The sequence below is a fragment of the Ambystoma mexicanum genome, chromosome 8 (genome assembly GCF_040938575.1).
Source record: "Ambystoma mexicanum isolate Mex_15411 chromosome 8, UKY_AmexF1_1, whole genome shotgun sequence".
Taxonomy (NCBI): domain Eukaryota; kingdom Metazoa; phylum Chordata; class Amphibia; order Caudata; family Ambystomatidae; genus Ambystoma; species Ambystoma mexicanum.
The window spans coordinates 1,011,076,250-1,011,095,210 of record NC_090929.1 but is presented as its reverse complement, the minus strand read 5'-3'; the positions used below and the strand labels follow the sequence as shown (position 1 = coordinate 1,011,095,210).

Sequence of the window (18,961 nt, the reverse complement as noted above, 5' to 3'; positions counted from 1 at the left end):
GGTGTTTTAGGGAGGGGGAGGTGGGTGTGGAGGATGTGATGGGGATGGTGTTTTGAGGAGAGAGCAGGTGGGTGTGGAGGGTGTTTTCACATTTCATTATTGTCTCCTCTGTCTCCTCTCCCCCCGTGACTTCATCTCTGCTTCCCTTTCCTCCCTAGGCTGGCTTCCCTTTCACTCCCATCTCAAATTTCAATTTCTCTGCCTAGTCTTTAAATCTCTCCACGGTCTTGCTACCCCTTATCTCGCCTCCCTCCTCTCGTTCTACATTCCCTCCCGCTCCCTTCGCTCAGCTGACCACATCCGTCTCACTGTTCCTCCTTCCCCTTGCTCCTCATCCCGCTTCCGCTCCTTCCATCTCCTTGCCCCCCTTCACTAGAACGCCTTACCTCTCTCACTCTGCTCTATTTCCACCTTTTCCTCATTCCGAACTTCCCTCAAATCTCTCCTCCTCCATTCCCCCCTTGAAACCCCTCCCCCTTCCTAGTCCCCTCCCTCCTTGCCTTATCTCCTTGGTCTTCTCCTTACCCCCTCCATCCTCCCTATCTCTCCCCTCTCCCCTTCCTTTCCCTTCCCCCTCTTCCCCTCCCCCCTCTCCCTCTCATTTCTACTGCACTCCTCTTCTTCTCTCCTCCAGCTAATTGCTCTACTTATTGTTTTGTTGGCCTGATTCTCAATTTGTTAATTGCTTCTACTGTTACTGTTAGAATGTTATTTCTCATGTATCTTGTTGTTATAATGTGCAGCGCTTTGGTGTAAAGCGCTATATAAATAAATACAAAATACAAATAATTAAATACTAGCTCACTTGAAGCAATGCTAGGCCATGTCTCACTGTATGCTTGTGTTTCATTTATTATGTGGCTATATACAGAGGTGTGTAGCATGTTGATATCAATGTTCTAAAAATAATTGTCTATGAGTTAATGCCGAACTAGACGACCATCACTGCCCTCTTCCCGCTCACTGCATGGCAGAACAGAACCCGCAGGTAGTGAGTCCTTCTCTTCTGGGGTTGGCATATCCTTATCAGGGGTTAGGGGGGCATTCGGCCAGAGGCAAAAGTTTTGCAGCATGGCACAGGAAGGTACACTTTGTCCAACCTTCACTGCCCTGTAAATCAAGGCCCTTCCGGTCTGGGGTAGACACCGGAAACAACCCTGCAACAGGTCAAAGGTCCGCTCAGTGCACAGCCTGGTATGGATGTGTTCCTCGTTGTTGGCCAGCTCCTGTGGCATCTGTGTATTCCGCACGGGTGTCTCCAGCCATAGTAGCTGGGGTATCCAAAGTCACCTGCAGGGGCAAAGGTAATAGGTGTCATTCACAGAGCATTATGGATGTGTTGTCTTTTCCAATGGCATATTGATAGACACTCTGTGCATGCATTTTACTAATATTGTCACAACATGATTTGCCATCACAGTACTTGAATGTGGCGCTATTCACTATGGGGGGAACATTTGCATTGTCGTGTAACACCATGCAAACAGCTCACATCCAGCACTCTTCACTTTCATTGGCTGTAAATGGCATGGTAGAATTCCAATGTGCCTCTGATGGGCCTGTGCGTTTCTGGGTGGTTAGTTGTACTTGTGCAGGTTTGTGTTTTCTGTGTTTATTCCATGATGACTTCATATACATGGTTACCTGAGTACATGCCATTACTTTCTTCCAGTGTTGCACTGAATGTATACAGTGTTGAATTGTCTCCTTCCATGTATATGGATGTATAATGTTGCATTGTGGTTCCCGTACTCCTGTGTGTATGTTGCTTGCCTGTTGGGGCAATATACATTTGTAACATATTACTGCATTGTCAAGCCTGTCCTAGTCTTGTGGGTTGTTGGCTGTCAGATGCTGGGTGAGAGGGCAGGTTCTGCATTACAAGGCCTTGACAGGACATGCATTGTTCAAGTGTGGGAATGTCCCACCCCTTCAGCTGGCATTTCACTGGTGCAGCGAGATCAGTTTGTGTGTTGGCACTTGTGCTCACCCAATATCTGTGTTGCACTCTGTGCCAATTCACACATCCCGCAGGACCATGGCATTGCGGTTTGGAACCAGGGAAGCAGACACATCAGTGTGTAATGAGACGGTCAGGATTGCAGGTAACCTGGGCATTCAGGATGTGATACGGCTTCCGGTTGCAATATATCTCTTCAGATGCCACGCCAGCCACCAACGCCACCCGGGTACAGTCCTGAGTGGCAATCACGTTGGGCATGCAGGCTGCTGCATAATAGCGTGCCTTCTTGGCCTTCTCCTGTGCTGGGGTGGTGGGCTGTTAGATGTGCTGGGAGACACAGTGCATGAGTGCTTCCAGCACCTGCACAAGCACATTAGAAAATGTGGGCTGGGAAATGCCATGCAGCATGCCCGCGGTGTGCTGGAAGGTGCCAGTTGCCAAGAAATGTAGGACAGACACAAGCTTCAGGAGCAGGGGTAAGACTGTTCTAATGTGGATCCTGCTCTCTAGCAGCTCAGCAATGGTCTCCCTGTTCTGCAGGTTTAGGGTGATTTCCTGATTGTCAGTCAGGTCCATGATGAGGGTCTGATCCGGGGTATGGCCCTTACTGGACTGGGACAAGAAATAGGCCTGGGCGCCCCCAAAAAAGTGGGCCACCTTCGTGAATCGCAACAATTCTCAATCTTGATAATACGCTGCTTATGGAGGTTGTGAAAGGTCGATGGTGTTTGCTGGTTTGAACATTTTGTGCAAACACTTTGGAAATCAGATAACATTCATTTTGTTCTTTGTAAAGAAAAGAAAAGCGGTAACAACACACAACCTTGTGCTTATTGTGTGGAACCAGAACGAAGGCATTCTATTAGTTGCCACTGGTAATGATTATAGATTTGCATTTAATAAACAATACAGCCAAATAATGACCCAGGAAAAGTAACTTGCCTGTTCTATCACGCCTCACCATCAAACATTGCGCTTGAAGTGCCTGGAGCTAAGCGCAGTGAAAATAAGTGAAGTAGTTTTAAACACTCACAGTGACATCAACAAGGATGGATATAACATGGTGGGCATTCTAACGTTCCCCAGTGCTACTTGTAGAAAACAGCCCACATGACTCTCATCTCATTCAGCCCAGGGCCGAATGGCCCGAGTGCTCAGTGTGCCGCTGGGTATGGGCGCTCGCCTTGCATGGAGTCTCCTCCTCCTACTCCCTGTGCCCTCTACCCTGTGCTGCTCTTCCACCCTGTGCAGCTCAATGCAGAGCAGGAGCAGCTGCATGTCCCAATTGGCAACAGATAGTGGCAACTTGGTGTTGGGAAGTGTGTTTGGGGAAGGTGTGGGCCTTATGTACCATCCCTCAGTGGATTGGGTGCACCGCTGTCTTAATGTTCATCACCTGTATGCATTTACCTCCACCTTTTAGGTGGAGGTAACTGCACTGTGTTCTTGGTCGAATTACCACCCAATTTTGGCAGTATTTCTGCAGTATTTCAACTTGTAATATGGCAGAAATACCATGATCCATTGCAGGGTCTAATTCCGCCATGTGTTGGTACTAATTCCACCTGTGCTTTTTCCACCCGTGGTAATTCCACCGGAGGAATTAGCACCGACTCCTAATTCTGTGGTATGGTAAAATGTCACTTTTACCATATATTGCCAGAGTCATGATACTTTGGTGTACAGATGAAGGATTTGTGGACTTTCCTGTTTCCAGTGGTTAGCAGAATGCAGCACAGCCGGCATCATCACGGCCAAGACGGGGCAGTCGTTTGCTTCGGCTATCCTATCTGCATAGTTGAAGTGAGAGTATTTATCTGGAAAGCACTAATGAACTCGGGAGGGGATTCCAGCAGAGCTCTAACATGCCAGATTCACCTCATTTGCAACCTGAACTGTCTTGAACCAGTTTAAACGATAGGCATCTGTTGGTAACTTTGGTTTGAATCAAATTCTAATCAATTGGAGCTGAATAAAGACGTAACATCAAAAAATTGTCATCAAAATGCATTACAATCAGATGCAATGAAATGAAAACAGAAACCTTTGCTTATTGTGCATTTGAGCCAAGTACTCTTATCTAGCCGAGCTGTTGAAATGGACTTTCAAACCTTTTAACTATTTTAGTTTAAAATCCACATGGATAGTACCATTCAAACTATTTGTTTAGCTAGATTTGTATCGAATCCCAGCCAATTCACCCTTCCCTGATTTACACCTGTGATCTTGGCTAAAATAAGGCAATAGGATTCTGCATCAGGTGCTCTATTGCTTCTCTGAGAGCTGTTTATTTAATGTTCTTTCCTTGCTGTCTCTACACAGGTATGATGCCACATTCGGATTTGCTTGCATAAACAAGAATCAGAGGGCCGGAACCTCGTGCCAAGACTACATGGTGCGATTCACCTGCCCAATCGAATTCTGCTCTGGTTAGTGTTCAGTTATGAATTGCGTAAGAAGCTGGGAAGTGTGTGTGGGGGCGGGGGGAGGGGCAGTAAGCATTTGCATTCCTAACACACAGAGATGATCATTGATACAGAATGTGGGAATCGTGTATGCTTAGAATGTATCTAAATCGGGCTGTGGTGCAAGAAACCTAGTCAGTGACTAATTCTCATCCAGAATGTGGACCCATGACATTTCGCAATTACACCTCCCTCTTTACAACACACACACCCATAGACAGCACCAAAGAAGCTGAGCATGACATCGATTACAATCTCACAATAACGAGAGGAAAGCTTTACGCTACTCCCATCCAGCTAAAAAGCGGACACTCTACCCCTTATTTATAAAAAAAAAACACAAAATGTATGAGTCTGAAATGGAAATATAATATACTAGTGATGTCTACAGAATTTTGGAAAATAACTAAAGTCCCTTAAAGATTCTTAGCCAACAAGGCAGCACGTTTCGTTATCAGCATTATATCACCAAACATGCATTGTACCTTTTATGCGTGGTGGAACAGAACTCACTTCCTAGAATCAAGTTTAAAACGTATCTGTTCAACCTTAATCCAGGTTAAATCCCTTCCTCTCCTCATCCTGCCTGATCCCACAGCCTGTCCATTGATCTTTGTCGTCGTCCCTGTCTGTTTTATGTGCGCTCTGAGGCCAAGGGCGTGTGGCGCGTAACACACATTTAAATAAATAAATAAGCTGCAGATAAGGGGGCTCATTACAGGTTTGCCGATCTGGTCAAATTTGACAATGAGGGTTCGCTGATTTACCTCCAGCCAAGAGCTACTGGCAAAATAAATGCAGGAATTACTGGCACCGGTATTTATTCTGTCAATCCCCACCATGGAGTCCTATGGGACTCCATGGAATGGGGATTTACCGCCCTTTCCGCCACCTGTAATATCCTGGTAATTCCGGGGTATCAGGCGACGGAAATGGTAGGGGCAGTTTGCTGCCAACCCGCTGAAATGTGGGAGACATTGCTCACCCCTTCTCCAGCCAGCGCGCCCACCCACATTGGCATGAAGGATGGACTGAGATCAAGAATTGGCAGGCTTTGCACTATACACCTCGTGCAGAAGTTACGCAGCCCAGGCAGTGGAGACTGTAGAAGGATGAAGGATTAAATGCTCGGAGCTTATTCAGGAAAGGGGTTTGGTAGACATCGATGTATTACTGACCCGCACTTGCAGCTTACTGTTTTCAAATTAGAGACTCTTTCAAATGTGGGGTTAATTTCACCACTTGAAACACTTGTGTATAGGCGCGTTGTAAATGCCATATCATATCATATGACATATAACGTATTTTTCAACAAACAAGACAAATGTCTATGTTTGAATAGGACATTACCGATCCAAAATTCTTCCTTTGCCAAACAAGATAGCTAATTGATTCCAAATGTTTTCTTTAACAAATAAGTTAACATCTAGGGCCTGTGCGCACAAGTTTCACACTCCCGTGCATCTTCTGGGCAGAGATTTATCTGAAGGCTAAGTTCACACACATGCAATAAAATATGTTTCCAACCTTGTACCTACAGCGCATTTATAAGGGGTTTGAAATCCAGAGGAACAGAACCCACAGTTTTGTTGTAAACATGTTTTTAAGTTCCAATGTATTAAGCAGTGAGAGGAGAACCGCAGCTAAACGTATTACCCCATGATTTGCCTTTCTGCAAGAATCATTTCAGCTACATATTCAGTATAAACAGGTAAAACAAATATGCGACTATGTGTGTAGTCTTCAAACTGCAGCTTTTTTGCCCTTATTTTTTAAATACCTTCACCATCCCATAATCAACATGTCATACACATAAGGACGACTGCACACGCGAGGAAAGCACAGAGGAGATATGGGGGAGAGAAGAAACAAAAAAGGGGCGTCCACATCAGACATGCTGTCAATTAGTACCCGGCATGTGCTGTCCATGGGAAATAATACACGTGGATTGGCTCTTTTCCGAGCCATACCACAGGGTATTCCCTTGGACGCACGTACTTGCCTGATTTTGTTCCCTGCGGGGGGCGTGGCAGCCCCTTAGCCAATGAGGAGGCTTGAAACGGGGCAATACCCGCTCCGAGCCTCCCCAAGGCTGGAGGCTGCCTTCGTCCCCCGCAGGGGACTCAGGTAAGTTTTTTTTCCCCTCCTCCCCCCTCCCCTGCAAACTATTCCCTCCATGCCCTCCCAAGCCCACTTACCTTCTTTTTTCTTTTTCTCGGGAGTGAACGCGCTGGGAACACTTCTGTTCCCAGCGCGTCCGCTCCCGATGGCCACCATGGAAAGGGAAAATGGACTACGTTTTCCCTTTCCTAGCTGCCATTTTATTCAACTTTTTCTTTTTTTTCTTTTTTTTCTGTTTCGAAACGCAGCAGCGTTTCGGAACAGAAAAAATGCCATTAGTACCCTGGTCTAACGAGCCGAGGTACTAATGGCTATAAGACCCTCAGCGGCGGGCCTATACCGCCCACGGTAATGCCCCCGGGGCCTCGTTAAGACCCTTGCTACGCTACGTAACTAGGGGCCCCAGGGGCATTACATGGGGCGGTATTGGCCCGCTGCCTCGGATCTATTTGCCACATTAAACAATATCTGATCATATTCAGCCAGCATGCTATTCCCTCAACTCAGAAGGAAACCGTTCCCTGAAACTAGTCTTCAAGTTTCGGTTTGTCATTACTTTGGCTGTTTCTCAAAACTTGTTTCTTGTAACAATCAGGACCCTGTGAATTCATTTCTCAAGGTTACAAGATAGATGGAAGCCTGGGGGGAACAAACACAAAACGCATAACAGTGGTGATCGCTCCAACAACATGCTAACAACCAGCGCCCGCCACCTGGGAACGCCTTCTAAAAATGGCTGGATGTTCCCACAGTTCCAGAACATGTATAAAGTTGTTCATCCGGGTCACCTGCCTGACCAGCGTTCATACAGATGACAGTTTGTGCATTTGCACATCTTCTATGGTGACTAGTACAGGGAGGGCACAGTCCTCTGCTGGGAAACCAGAGGTCTGGGTCCACTTTCATCTTCACTGCATTGGTGCATATCGCTATCCAGTCTCTCTCTGAGATGTAACTTCTCAAGTCCACTTTCCCATTGTTCCTTCTACAGGACATAAGGTTCAAAGGCGGAATTAGATGTTAACAGTCGGTAAATAATAGAGGCAGTGCGTGGGAGTAACACAGAAAACTGGTACAGTGCAGGAGGCTCCGATCTTGTAGTCTGGCATCCAAGATAGTGAACATATTAAAAAACAGGGAAATAGTTGTTAATACCTCATGTCCTCTCTAGCTTGTAAATTGTGTTTACCCCTAAGGTCCCAACGTTCATCAGGATACTCCTATCTAGCACATGCTTAATCTTAAAGATATCAGTCTTATGCCCGATTTCCAATTCAGACTCTGGTTGTTATGTTCGATAGCAGGATTATTCCCCAGACTAGAATCACTGGTGGGCAAGTACGTTCCGTATCCCATCAATTCTCATTCCCTTTCTTTCACTCGGAGATAACATGGCAGACGAAGGGGTGTGTTGAGGTTGGCAATGATTGAAGAGGATGTAGTCCAGAAGGACAGGACTCCTTGACCCCCCTTTCAATGCCCACCAAGTTTGGCGAGTGAGTGGACCCACCCCAATAATCCAATGATATAGGAGACATAATGTGTAGACCCTATGATAAAACCTAACATAGAGAAAACCGAAGCCACCCAGATGTGTGGGACACTGCAGCACACTCATGGGCATACTATGCCTAGCTCCCTACCTCTCAAAAAGCTATTTCCCACCTTGTGTATTTCCCTCAGGACGCTTGCGCAACGATATCTCGGAAGCATACTTAACAGTAGACATGTAATTTTAACTGCACCTTTTAATCCCCAATAAAATTACCTTTGGACTGTCTCCTACGGGCTTCCCGAGTGTCATGAACCGTCGCCTATGTCCCTTTTTTGACCTCGTGGTCCCTGAATCATAGAGCACTGAATGCAGTAACCCTCCCAACATGGCCGTCGAATATGAAACGCAGCTTGCCAGCCTTTACGTTCCACGCTCGGCGCACTACTAAACAGACACACCCCTGCGGCTCTGCGCGTCTCAACGCTAATGCTCGCTGCAGCTGGACGTGTGCTGCCGGAGTTCGCTCGGGGCTATTCTCCTGAATTCCCTATTCCCAGTTCCTTGATTCCTCCTCCTTTCCTTTCATCCTTCAAACTTACTGAACTTTCCTGGATGTTCGCCGCACTCGAGTCACGGCTTCCGTGCCTCCGTGTGCGGACATTGTTCCTTCCTCGTTCCGTCCTGGACAATCTGAACGAAGCACGCTGGAATCCGAAGACCCGTGCACGGGCTTATATAAATCCTGAACCGTGCGTTAGAAGTCACAAAAGAAGGTTGCAAGCAAACAGGAAAAACAGGTGAGAAGGGGAGAGACTTGTGACGCTGAGCTTCTATCAATTTCTTACGCACATTAATCTCAAGAAGGCATCTGGTGTCCCTTGTCATATAGATCCCCAAATATTTCAACTCATTCTTTGCCCAGCCTTGCCTTATCATCGGGAATAGACCACCATGACAAGGCTGTGGAAAAGTGAAAACCTCTCTTTTTGAGGCCTTCTTCTTTGAAATTCCCAACACTCCCAGGAGATCAAATAAGCCCCTAAATCGTTCCCCTGGGACCAATATCAGGACCTATAAGTAATCTATGACCAAGTCACCATAGAGATACAATCCTCACTGACTACACCTCGTATCCCCTCATCCCCCCAGATGGTCATTGCTTCCGCTTGTAATAATATATCAAAAAGCAAGGGATAAGGTGCATCCCTGTCCCATTCACAGCGGCCCAACCTCATGCCTTGCCATCCACGGTGCAAAACAACGTAAGGACATTTGCACTACAATGTAGCTCCCAAAGCACTTATCCAAGATACCACCAACACACCCTGCCAAAGGCCTTTTCCGCCTTAATATTAACAGCTGCGACAGGTCCATGACAGTTTTTTGCAAGTGGTTTGTGTACATGTGCTCACTAAAAGTATGAGAGATATAGCGGCCCGATATGAACTAAATCTGGTTCTTTTGGTTAATCTTTGCCAAGCGCAAATCAAAGATCTTGCCCAAGATTTTATTAAACTTTATTGGGATACTTGGCAATGCAGACATAATAGTTCTTGGCATAAGAGGAATACAGAAGAGACAAAAAAGAGTTATGCAATGGAGAGTACACAGTATCAATGAGATGCTACAGAATATACATTTCATTCATCATGTTTCATTCTATCGTATCCGTCCTAGCAAGCATGGTGGCCATATGTCCTTATGCAAACTGGAGCCCGACGACAATGACGACCAGGCTTCCTCGATGTTCTCAGCCCACGCCATGGGTCCAACGTTGTAATATGCTTGAGATGGAGATGAGCGTCAGTAGTAGCCTCCAAAGTAGAGCACATGTCCCTCCAAAATCTCTGCAATTGAGGGCGAGACCACAACATATGTTAATAATCTGCTTTGGCTACACCACACCTGGTGCATACACCCTCACATTCTCGACACAACAGGTGGACCCTCGCTGGGGTAAAGTGCCATATATTAAGTATTTAAAACTGGATAATCCTGAACTTCAAGTTCAAGGATACTTCCCTAATCGATACACACACATTGCCTGCCAAATTTTATCTGTAAACTCAACATCTAAGTGCGATATTGGGATATATTATTATTATTTTTATTATTATTATTATTATTATTATCATTATTGTTATTATTATTATTATTGTATTTAGTGAGCATGGACCTAGCTTCAAGAAGCAACAGAGCGCTTTACAGAGGTGTACAACAATACAGATAGACAACACAGTGCCTTACAGAGGTATACAAAAGAACAGATATAGAGCAGGCGATAGGAAACAGAGGGGCACAGAGGAGGGGTACAGCTGTACATAGTGACAGGGAGGAGAGGTGCGGACGGCTTCTTGCGAGTCAGGTGGCGTGAGGGGCGACGTGATGGCCTAGGTGTTGAGAATGAGAGACTCCTTGAAGAGGGGGGTCTTGAGTTCTTTTCTGAAATGTAGGAGCATGGGGACAAGTCTGATGCTGACTGGGAGAAGGTTCTATAGTCCTGTGGTTTAGGCAGAGAAGGCTTATTTTCTGGTCCTTTCCTTTTTTCAGTGGCAGATTTCAAGTGTCCTCACTTCTGGTGGTGTGCTGTCGGCCAGAGATGCTGAGTTTCTCCACGAGGCAGCTGGGTGACTTGACGGTGACTGCCTTATAGATGATGCAGCTAGACTTGAAGGTGATTCGTGCATGCCGTGGGAGCCAGAGAAGGTCAATGAGGGCCAGAGTTATGTGGTCGTATCTGCATAGATCCTTGATGAGGCGTGCGGCCGCATGTAGGACACTTCTCAGGGTCACAAGAAAGCATGATGGGAGGCCATCGAGGAGGGCATTGCCCCCATCGGGGTTGTATAGGACCAGTGTTTGAACCGTGGATCCAAAGCTGTCCGGAGGGAGAGCTTGACTTTCCCCAGGAGGGAGAGCTGATACTAAGCTGTCTGAGATTTCTTAGCTATGTGTGTCTTGAAGAAGTGGTGTTTGTCGATGTGGAACCCGAGGGACTTGGCGCAGGAGGTGAGCTCGGGTGTGCAGCCCTCAGGGTTCATGGTTGATAGCCGGATCTGTATGTCTGGGTGTTTGGTATCGTTGGCGAGGAGTAGGAATTTGGACTTGGAGGGGTTGAGCTTCAAGTATGCACTGGACACCCAAGCATTGCATCTGGGATCGTGAAAAATGCTCCATTTGTGTACATGTCCTCCATTAGCACATATTGGAGCCATGACCATATAGCTTGCATAATGGAGGATCTGAGGCAGGCGGTACAGTCCGGCAGTTCCACAGAGGAATTTCTCTGCAATATGAACAATATTGTAGTAACCACAAACGTCCATTGCTTAGTTCGGCTTCAGTTACAACGTGATGATGGCTTCATGCTTAGAGAAGGGAGTATACTTCTCTCCAGCGATTCCTCCCAGACCTCAAGCAGATGCTTACTAAGTATATATTTGTATTCATTATAAAATTCTTAATTGAGTCCGTCAGAACCAATCTCTTTCTCCATCTCTGCAACATTTATGGGTTGATCAAGCAGTAACTTGGTAACTTCCAAAGATTGCTTCAATGGAAGCTCAGTGAGGTATTTGTGCATGTCAGATTGAGTGCTTGTGTTTCTGCCGGGCATATAGTTTGGCATTGAAGTCTGTAAATGACTTATTTATCTCAGTGCCAGTGTACACCACTCTGCTTCCCCATTCTTTAAAAACGGGATTACACTATCGCCCCTGTCTGTCATCACCAGGCACGCATTTTACCTGATCTCTCTCCTTCTCCATTGCAACAAGCTGCAGCAGGTGTACTTCGATATTTATATCTGCATTGTCCTGGAATGCAGTCTTCATCTCATTAATTTCTCTTAGTTTCTCTACTGTCAGGTTAGACGTGTATTCTAATTTGTATTTCTGTATCTTTCCCTCACTCTCACCTCTCTCCTTATCAATTAATTTCAAAACCCAGCATCCTGTGGATATAGCTATTCCTCAAATGAACACCTTAAAAGCTTGACATTAAGTATCTGCCTCCTTCACCGACCCGGTATTAGTTGCAAAAAACCATTGTATGTTGTCATTGATATTGGATGCAAAGAAGACATTTTGCAATGCTAGGGGGATGAACCTCCATCTGTTGAAAGGGTAATGATGACAGACCCATGGCAGGCATATTAATATGTGGGAGGGAGTGGTCTGAATAAGTTCTAGAGTGGATCCTTGCGGCAGACACCACTCTGATGAGCACAGGGGAGAGAACCGGAGGTCAATTCGAGAGGATTAATCATGCACTGAAGAGTAATACATGTATGCACAATCACTGTGGTGTGTCACCAGCCAGGCATCAAGTAGGTGTAGACTTACCTTGCCATCAAGCAAGGTACGGGCAGCTCTAGCCAATCTCCTTGGTCTCTTGCCTGAACAATCCAGCATATCCAATATCATGTTAAAATACCACCCTCCCCATAGTATCGGCACCATTGGAAATGGTTGTCACATGTCAATAATATTGGAGTAGAATTGGGGGTCACAATATTAGGGCCATACGCATTCACCACTAGGATCTCCCCACTCTTAAGTCTACCATATACCATCCAATAACACCCCATTGGGTCTACCAAATTGCGCATTTGCTTGACCCTTAGGCATCAATGAACTATAATTAGGACCCCTCTCGACTGTGTGGAGTATGATGTATAAAATATATTGTTTCCCCATTTGCCGGCAATTGGGACATAAGGTTGGCATCCTGTTCCTACAGGAGACTCATGCTATGTATAGTCATAAAGTTGGCATGAGACTCCAGTAGGAACAGGATTCCAACCGTATGTCGTTTCTACATAATCCAATACTTTATGCATCTTAATAGGATTAACCACGCCATGTACATTTCAGCCCATGTAGGTCACTTAATCTAACATGTGTAGGGAAACTAAAAACAGCACATTTTGACCATATTACCATTATCATGTGTATGCCTAACTTTGAACTTTATAAACAGTGAAAACATTGGTCAAGTCAAACTTTAATCCCCTTTAAACCCAGATGAACACCCCACCCCCACCTTCACTGCTTCATTCAGCACAGCAGTTGTTGGATATATTTTGAGGTTATATTTATTACTTCAAGGTATTTTTTTTATTATGGTGGTATTTGGTGGTATTTTATAATACTTCTCAATATATTGTGGTAACCTGTTGGGGTATTTGTATAGTGGTCAGACTGGTTTAAGAATTCTGCCTAATAATTATTTTGACGAGGGTCCCATACAAAAAACAAATTACTGGACATGATACACTCTGGATATATGGCTCATGCCCTCCTCTGGTACCTTATGTACAATACCAAACAATTCCCTTTTGGCTGAGTTTCAAAAACGGAAAAGCATGCAATTGAAATACTGCACATTCATTCAATCTCTCTAGATAAACAACTCACCACGGCTTCTTTACTTTGAGATATTTCTTACCACACACACCTCTGTCTCCTTATACATGTCAAATAAAAGGGACTGAATGCAGAATAAATATCATGAGACTAAGTTACTTATTTAATCTGTTTTTAATCGTAAAATTAAAATATGCAAATTACACAGAGAGACACTTATTCCCACATTGTACTTCATAGTGCACATACAGTTATTCTTGTAATAGCTTTCATTGCCTTATCTGTGCAAAGCCCTGCCAATTGTCCTTGGCATCGTGGAACTTGGCAAGAGAAATACACTTTAAAAAAACACAGCAAGACTTTGGGAAATATAAACGCAGTGTTACATGTACATTACAAATAGGATCCCTAATACAGCACCTAAAATGAAATGAACTATTTAAACTAAGCTACCTCTTATCATTCACATCACCAGCCCCTCACTTAACCTCATATTTACCTAGATTTGTTGGCGATATTTCCGTCTCACTTTGGCAGGGAAATCTTCTGCAGTCTTTCTGCCTGCCTCGCACAGGGTCAACCCAGATAAGGACAGCTTTAGCATCAATCAACTTGCCAGCACTGAACACCATCTGCCCAGTCGGCACTCTGCTCCATTGTCTCCCAGCGCCCGAAAAAGAAACTGCCTCCTACTCTGTCTCAAAACCCTTTTTAACAAACGAGCCTTGTCAATCTAGAAAGACACCTCCCCTTGACCAAATCATCCCACTAAGATTCACGCAGTCTGCCTCTGTGTGTTTTCCTCATTATACTAACTGCACTGCTGTAGAAAAATCAAATGTTTTTCTTGTGCACTTCCTGCTTCAAAACAAAGTTATGTTTCAGTCTGGGAGGATATCTCAGGGGCAACGTGCTCGCCTTGGAAGCAAGAAGACACGAAGCAGCACAGGTTCAATCCCTGGGTCCACGCTTAAAAACCTCTGGGCATTAAGCACATTATAAATAACATATCATATCATATCCTTCAGCAGAACGGAACTTCACATTTTTCAGTTTACCACACAGCGCAAATCCAGCCTGCACGTCTTAAGTCCATTTCTCTTCCCATTTTCAGAGCATCATGCATTTTCATCAGTCTGCATTTAACTTATTTCATGAACTAATTTGCACTAAATGTTATTATGTGAATCGATTACATGTTAACTGGGGTTCGGTTAATTAGTATGTTAATTTATGTTAGTATTATATATTAAGTGCAGCTCAGTTCATTGAAATATCATCCTGAATCAAAGTGCAATTTCAATCATGTGCTCTGTGCATTGGCATCTATTTAATTCTGCCTGAGACTCACACTCTTGAGCCCAGTAATGAGTTTCACACCCTGGGCCCCAGTTGCAGTCCAAACCCACGCTAACATGTGCATGCTGAAATGATGAATCTAACTGTTAAAATGTGTTGCCCCTAATCCTACACAGTGTAACAATCCCACCACCCCCGCCCCCACCAGAAGCCCATGCAAAAAAGCAACTCAGCTCAGGGCTAGCTTTATGCGACTGACATACCTCTGCTTCCGATCCTTTCTCTGATGAATCGTGGTTGGATAGCGTGGAATCTTATGCACCCTCCCGTTCTTGCCATATGACCTAGAGCTTGGGATGTTTTGCTCAATGAATGTCAATGCTTCTTCAGGAATTGTTAAAAAGTAAATCTTATTTTTGGAACTCGAAGAATAGTTTCACCAGATAGAGCATTGAGTAGTTAATGGAGCGTTCGCGCAGCAGTTTTTTAACTCCCAGAACACAGGTATAGGTCTCCCTTGATCCTGGCTGCTTTCAGGATAGTGTCTCTGTCCCTAAAGTTAAGGACCCTAGCGATGATGGATCTTGGTGCTGCTCTTGGTTTCGGAGTAGCGACAACAGATTTATGTGCTCACTCTCATGAACCTGGGTGTTAGCTGTGGCTGGTCTAGTAGAGCCAGCAGTGGAGTGTCTACAAAGAACTCCATGTTGTTTGTAACAGAATTCTCCGGCACTCCAAGAATGCAGATATCATTTCAGTGAGATGGTGATTCCAGGTCATCAAATTCTTTCATGGTAATTGTGACTGTTTTAGTAAGTGCTTCCAGGTCTGCTTTCAGTCTCAACACCTCATCCTCAACCAGCCCGACTTTTGTTTCAGCATCAGTGATTCTTCCCCTGTGCTTTTTCCAACTTAGCTTTAATGGCAGATATATTCATTGTGATATTATCCAGCTTAGAGTTTACTTAAGAGAATCCTTTGCTCACACTGGCTTGTATCCTTTGAAGTTCTGTGGGCTCCTCCAAGGCTAGGGGAGATGCATCCCCTGAAGTGCCGCCACCCGAGGCTTGTGGTTTAGGTGTGCATTTGGCAAAGGCATCTAACGCCCTTGTTTTTCATGCATGTTTTTAGGCATCCTCTGTCAGCAGGACTGCAGTTTATACCACTAGTTAACAAAAGTATGAGCTGCAGCACCTGTTGGGATGTTCGAGCAATAAACTCCTCCTTGCTTATATATTTGGTCGCCCACTCCAAGTACCCAACCATCTCACGATATGATCAGCATGTCATGGAGAGGGGGAAGGGATTTGGAGTAATCATAGAATTGTCACGATGGATCCCCAGCACTGACCCCAAGGGGCGGTAGGTCCCCTGGGAAAAGGATGAACCTCAAGCGATCTAGCCACACCTCAGGGACAACCGTATTATGGCGGTTTGGCAATCCCTCCTGGCATGGCAGCCTCCCAGCTACATCCTACCTTCCAAACAGGAGGCCCCATTGTTCGGTATGAGGAGAGGCCGAGACGGAAAAGCACTCACCACCGGCACTGTCCTCCACACGAGTCAGGTCCCTCGCCAGCGGGCACAGCTCCGTCAGGGACACTACCAGCCCCGGTTACAGAAGGGCTCCAGCGAGCACGGTCAGCCTCGGCAAGCAAAGCCTCGTCCGAGTCTCAGACAGTCAACGAGATACACAACTGAGCCCTCGCAGGCGCACACCGACTCTTCCATAAAGCTTGGACAGCGCTCTCATCCCCGTTTGGAATCTCAAAATATCAGTACTATGAGTGCTACCAGATCAGAACCTGCATGGCATGCAGAACGTTAGACAGACACTGCCATCTTGCGTGTTGCGCAACAGCACCCATCCATGTCTTGGCCAAAATTTGAACAGTATTTAGAAATGAGATGTGACGATGGTTAGTAAAAAAACAAATGTCGGGTGGGCACTACTGAAGTAAATGTGCATTGGCATCTATTTAATTCTGCCTGAGACTCACGCTCTTGAGCCCAGTAATGAGTTTCACACCCTGGGCCCCAGTTGCAGTCCAAACCCACGCTAACACGTGCATGCTGAAATTGCCCCTACTCCTACACAGTGTAACAATCCCACCATATATATATATATATATATATATATATATATATATATATATATATATATATATATATATATACATATGTGTCTATACGCATTGATTACAATGTATAGGCATCCTCCAGTAACCTGACATACACTCAATCAGGACAAAAATAAACCACAACTCAATCTGATGAAATCAATCACCAGAAATGGGTACGCCTGTGGTGTAGTAAATACTACTGCATGTTAAATTACATGTACAGTAAATTCAACCTACAAAATATCAAAATAAGTGAAGAATTCTTCCAGAATCTTTTTTTTATTCGATGCTCTTCTAAAAATCACAAATGCAAGGATGCAGAGACCAATGCCGATGCATTTCGGAGCTGTCTGTCCTTCCTCATGGCTGGCTCTGTCCTTCTAAGCATTCAACATACCTTAGCCTGAAAGATGAGGTCACCCTTAAAGAAGCCACTCGAGAAATTGTGGTTGCCTAAAAAATGGTCTACCTCCAGGTGGCAAACGGCTTTATGGGCACGCAGTGTTAGAGACTCACTACATGGACACCTATTAAAGCGCATTTCCCTCTCTCGGTCTCAGCAATAGAGAGCTTCAGTCCAGTCAATACCATGTGTAAAGTCCACTACAAACGCTCGTTGAAATATCAAGAATTTAGAAGGCACTCCTTTCTTCATGGAGTCTTAGTTTTCCAAAGCTTGCGCCCAGGATTTACCATACCACAGGTGTCCCCAGTTCTGGTTTGAGTTGTGATTGTTAGTACAGTCAGTATAGGCTTCTCATGATTTCAGAACCACTCATGTTCATAAACCCTGATTGCACTGACTCAGGGAGTGCCCCCCGTCCCCCTCTGAATGACATCTACAAAGGGTGCAAAACGTCACTAGCGGACTAGCAGCCCATCCGGCCTTGAACTTTTGATGTTGCGTGAGTCACATAGCCCGATGTAACTATTTTCAATTGGAATGTTTTTCTATATTTTATGAAAGCTGGGCTTTAAATAAATACATTTTCTGTGTAACTCCCTAACATTGACACCTCATTAAACTAGGAAACTGACTGCTCCCTTACTTGATCCCTAGTGTCCCCCTGATGCATCTCTTCTCCAGCATTACATCTATTGGGGACTCGCATGCTTTCATTACATACCTGTCACTGCTAATAGTGCGCCTTGAGGCCTATGTTAATGTTAAAGGATATTTGTACGGCGCACTATCACCACCGGAGTGGTCCCCTGGTGCTCTGGCGGCTCTGAAAAAGAGAGGGGGGGGTGAGTTAGTGGGAATGAACTGGAAAAGTTCGAGAGAGCAGTGATGTGCTGTTGACAGCCTCAGCCTGGTGGATCCGTTGGCTGGGCTTGGGGTGTTTTACGGTCGGTAGTCGTTGTATGCTGTTGGGCAAGTCTATGTGCGGTTTGTTGTGCTGTTGCAGTTTAGTGAAGTGTGTGCGGTTTGCTGCGCTTAAGGCTTGTGGTTGTGTTTGGTTAGGGTTTGAGAGGTGTATGCAGAGGGGTGAAATTGTTAGTGGATTGGTTAATTGGCATTGCTGTCCTTGCAATTATGTCTGGGTGTGGTGCCCGCTATCATTCACTATTTCATCTGAGTGTGGCATATGCTAACATTCACATTTCTATCTAGATGTGACGCGTTTGGCACGTTAGAAGAATTAAATAAATAAATAGTCTGACAGTTCAATGTTCAGATCACGAGTTTAGCGCCTACACCGTCACAAGGGCCGAGCTGATGAGTATGATGAATATGAAGATGGCATGTGATAAACAGAATATCCCAAATAATCTGCGGTACGAGCGTCTATGGCATTTTCAACTTGCCTTTCCTATGAGGGAGGAAGAAGCGATCATGAGTCATCAATGGGTTATCTCAAATCCCCGTAGAGCTACAGAGGACATGCAATGTGATAATCTAGAGTGACGCCAGTCAATAAGCACATTACTCAATTGAACCCAGGTCCACGTTCTTTACTTTTTTCGTCATTCACGGTCCCAGCCAAGGGTAGCATTATTTATGAACCAGCGTTTTGATGTCATAACAAAATCCCCGTGGATGACCGTAGACATAAAGCAGAACTATAATAAGACAAGTAGCGGGTCCCATGTTTCAGACTGTCCTTAGGCAACTTCTGCGAAGGACT

General features: G+C 45.1%; 1 protein-coding gene across 1 annotated transcript in view; it reads left to right on the top strand.

Moving 5' to 3' along the window:
- LOC138472655 (mucin-5AC-like) overlaps window positions 1–18,961 on the top strand; it is a 515,681-nt gene that overhangs the window by 487,292 nt on the left and 9,428 nt on the right. Inside the window, exon 12 of the mRNA XM_069610941.1 lies at window positions 4,286–4,392. Within this exon, the coding sequence (XP_069467042.1) occupies window positions 4,286–4,392 (107 nt within the window). The remainder of the gene's footprint in view (window positions 1–4,285; window positions 4,393–18,961) is intronic.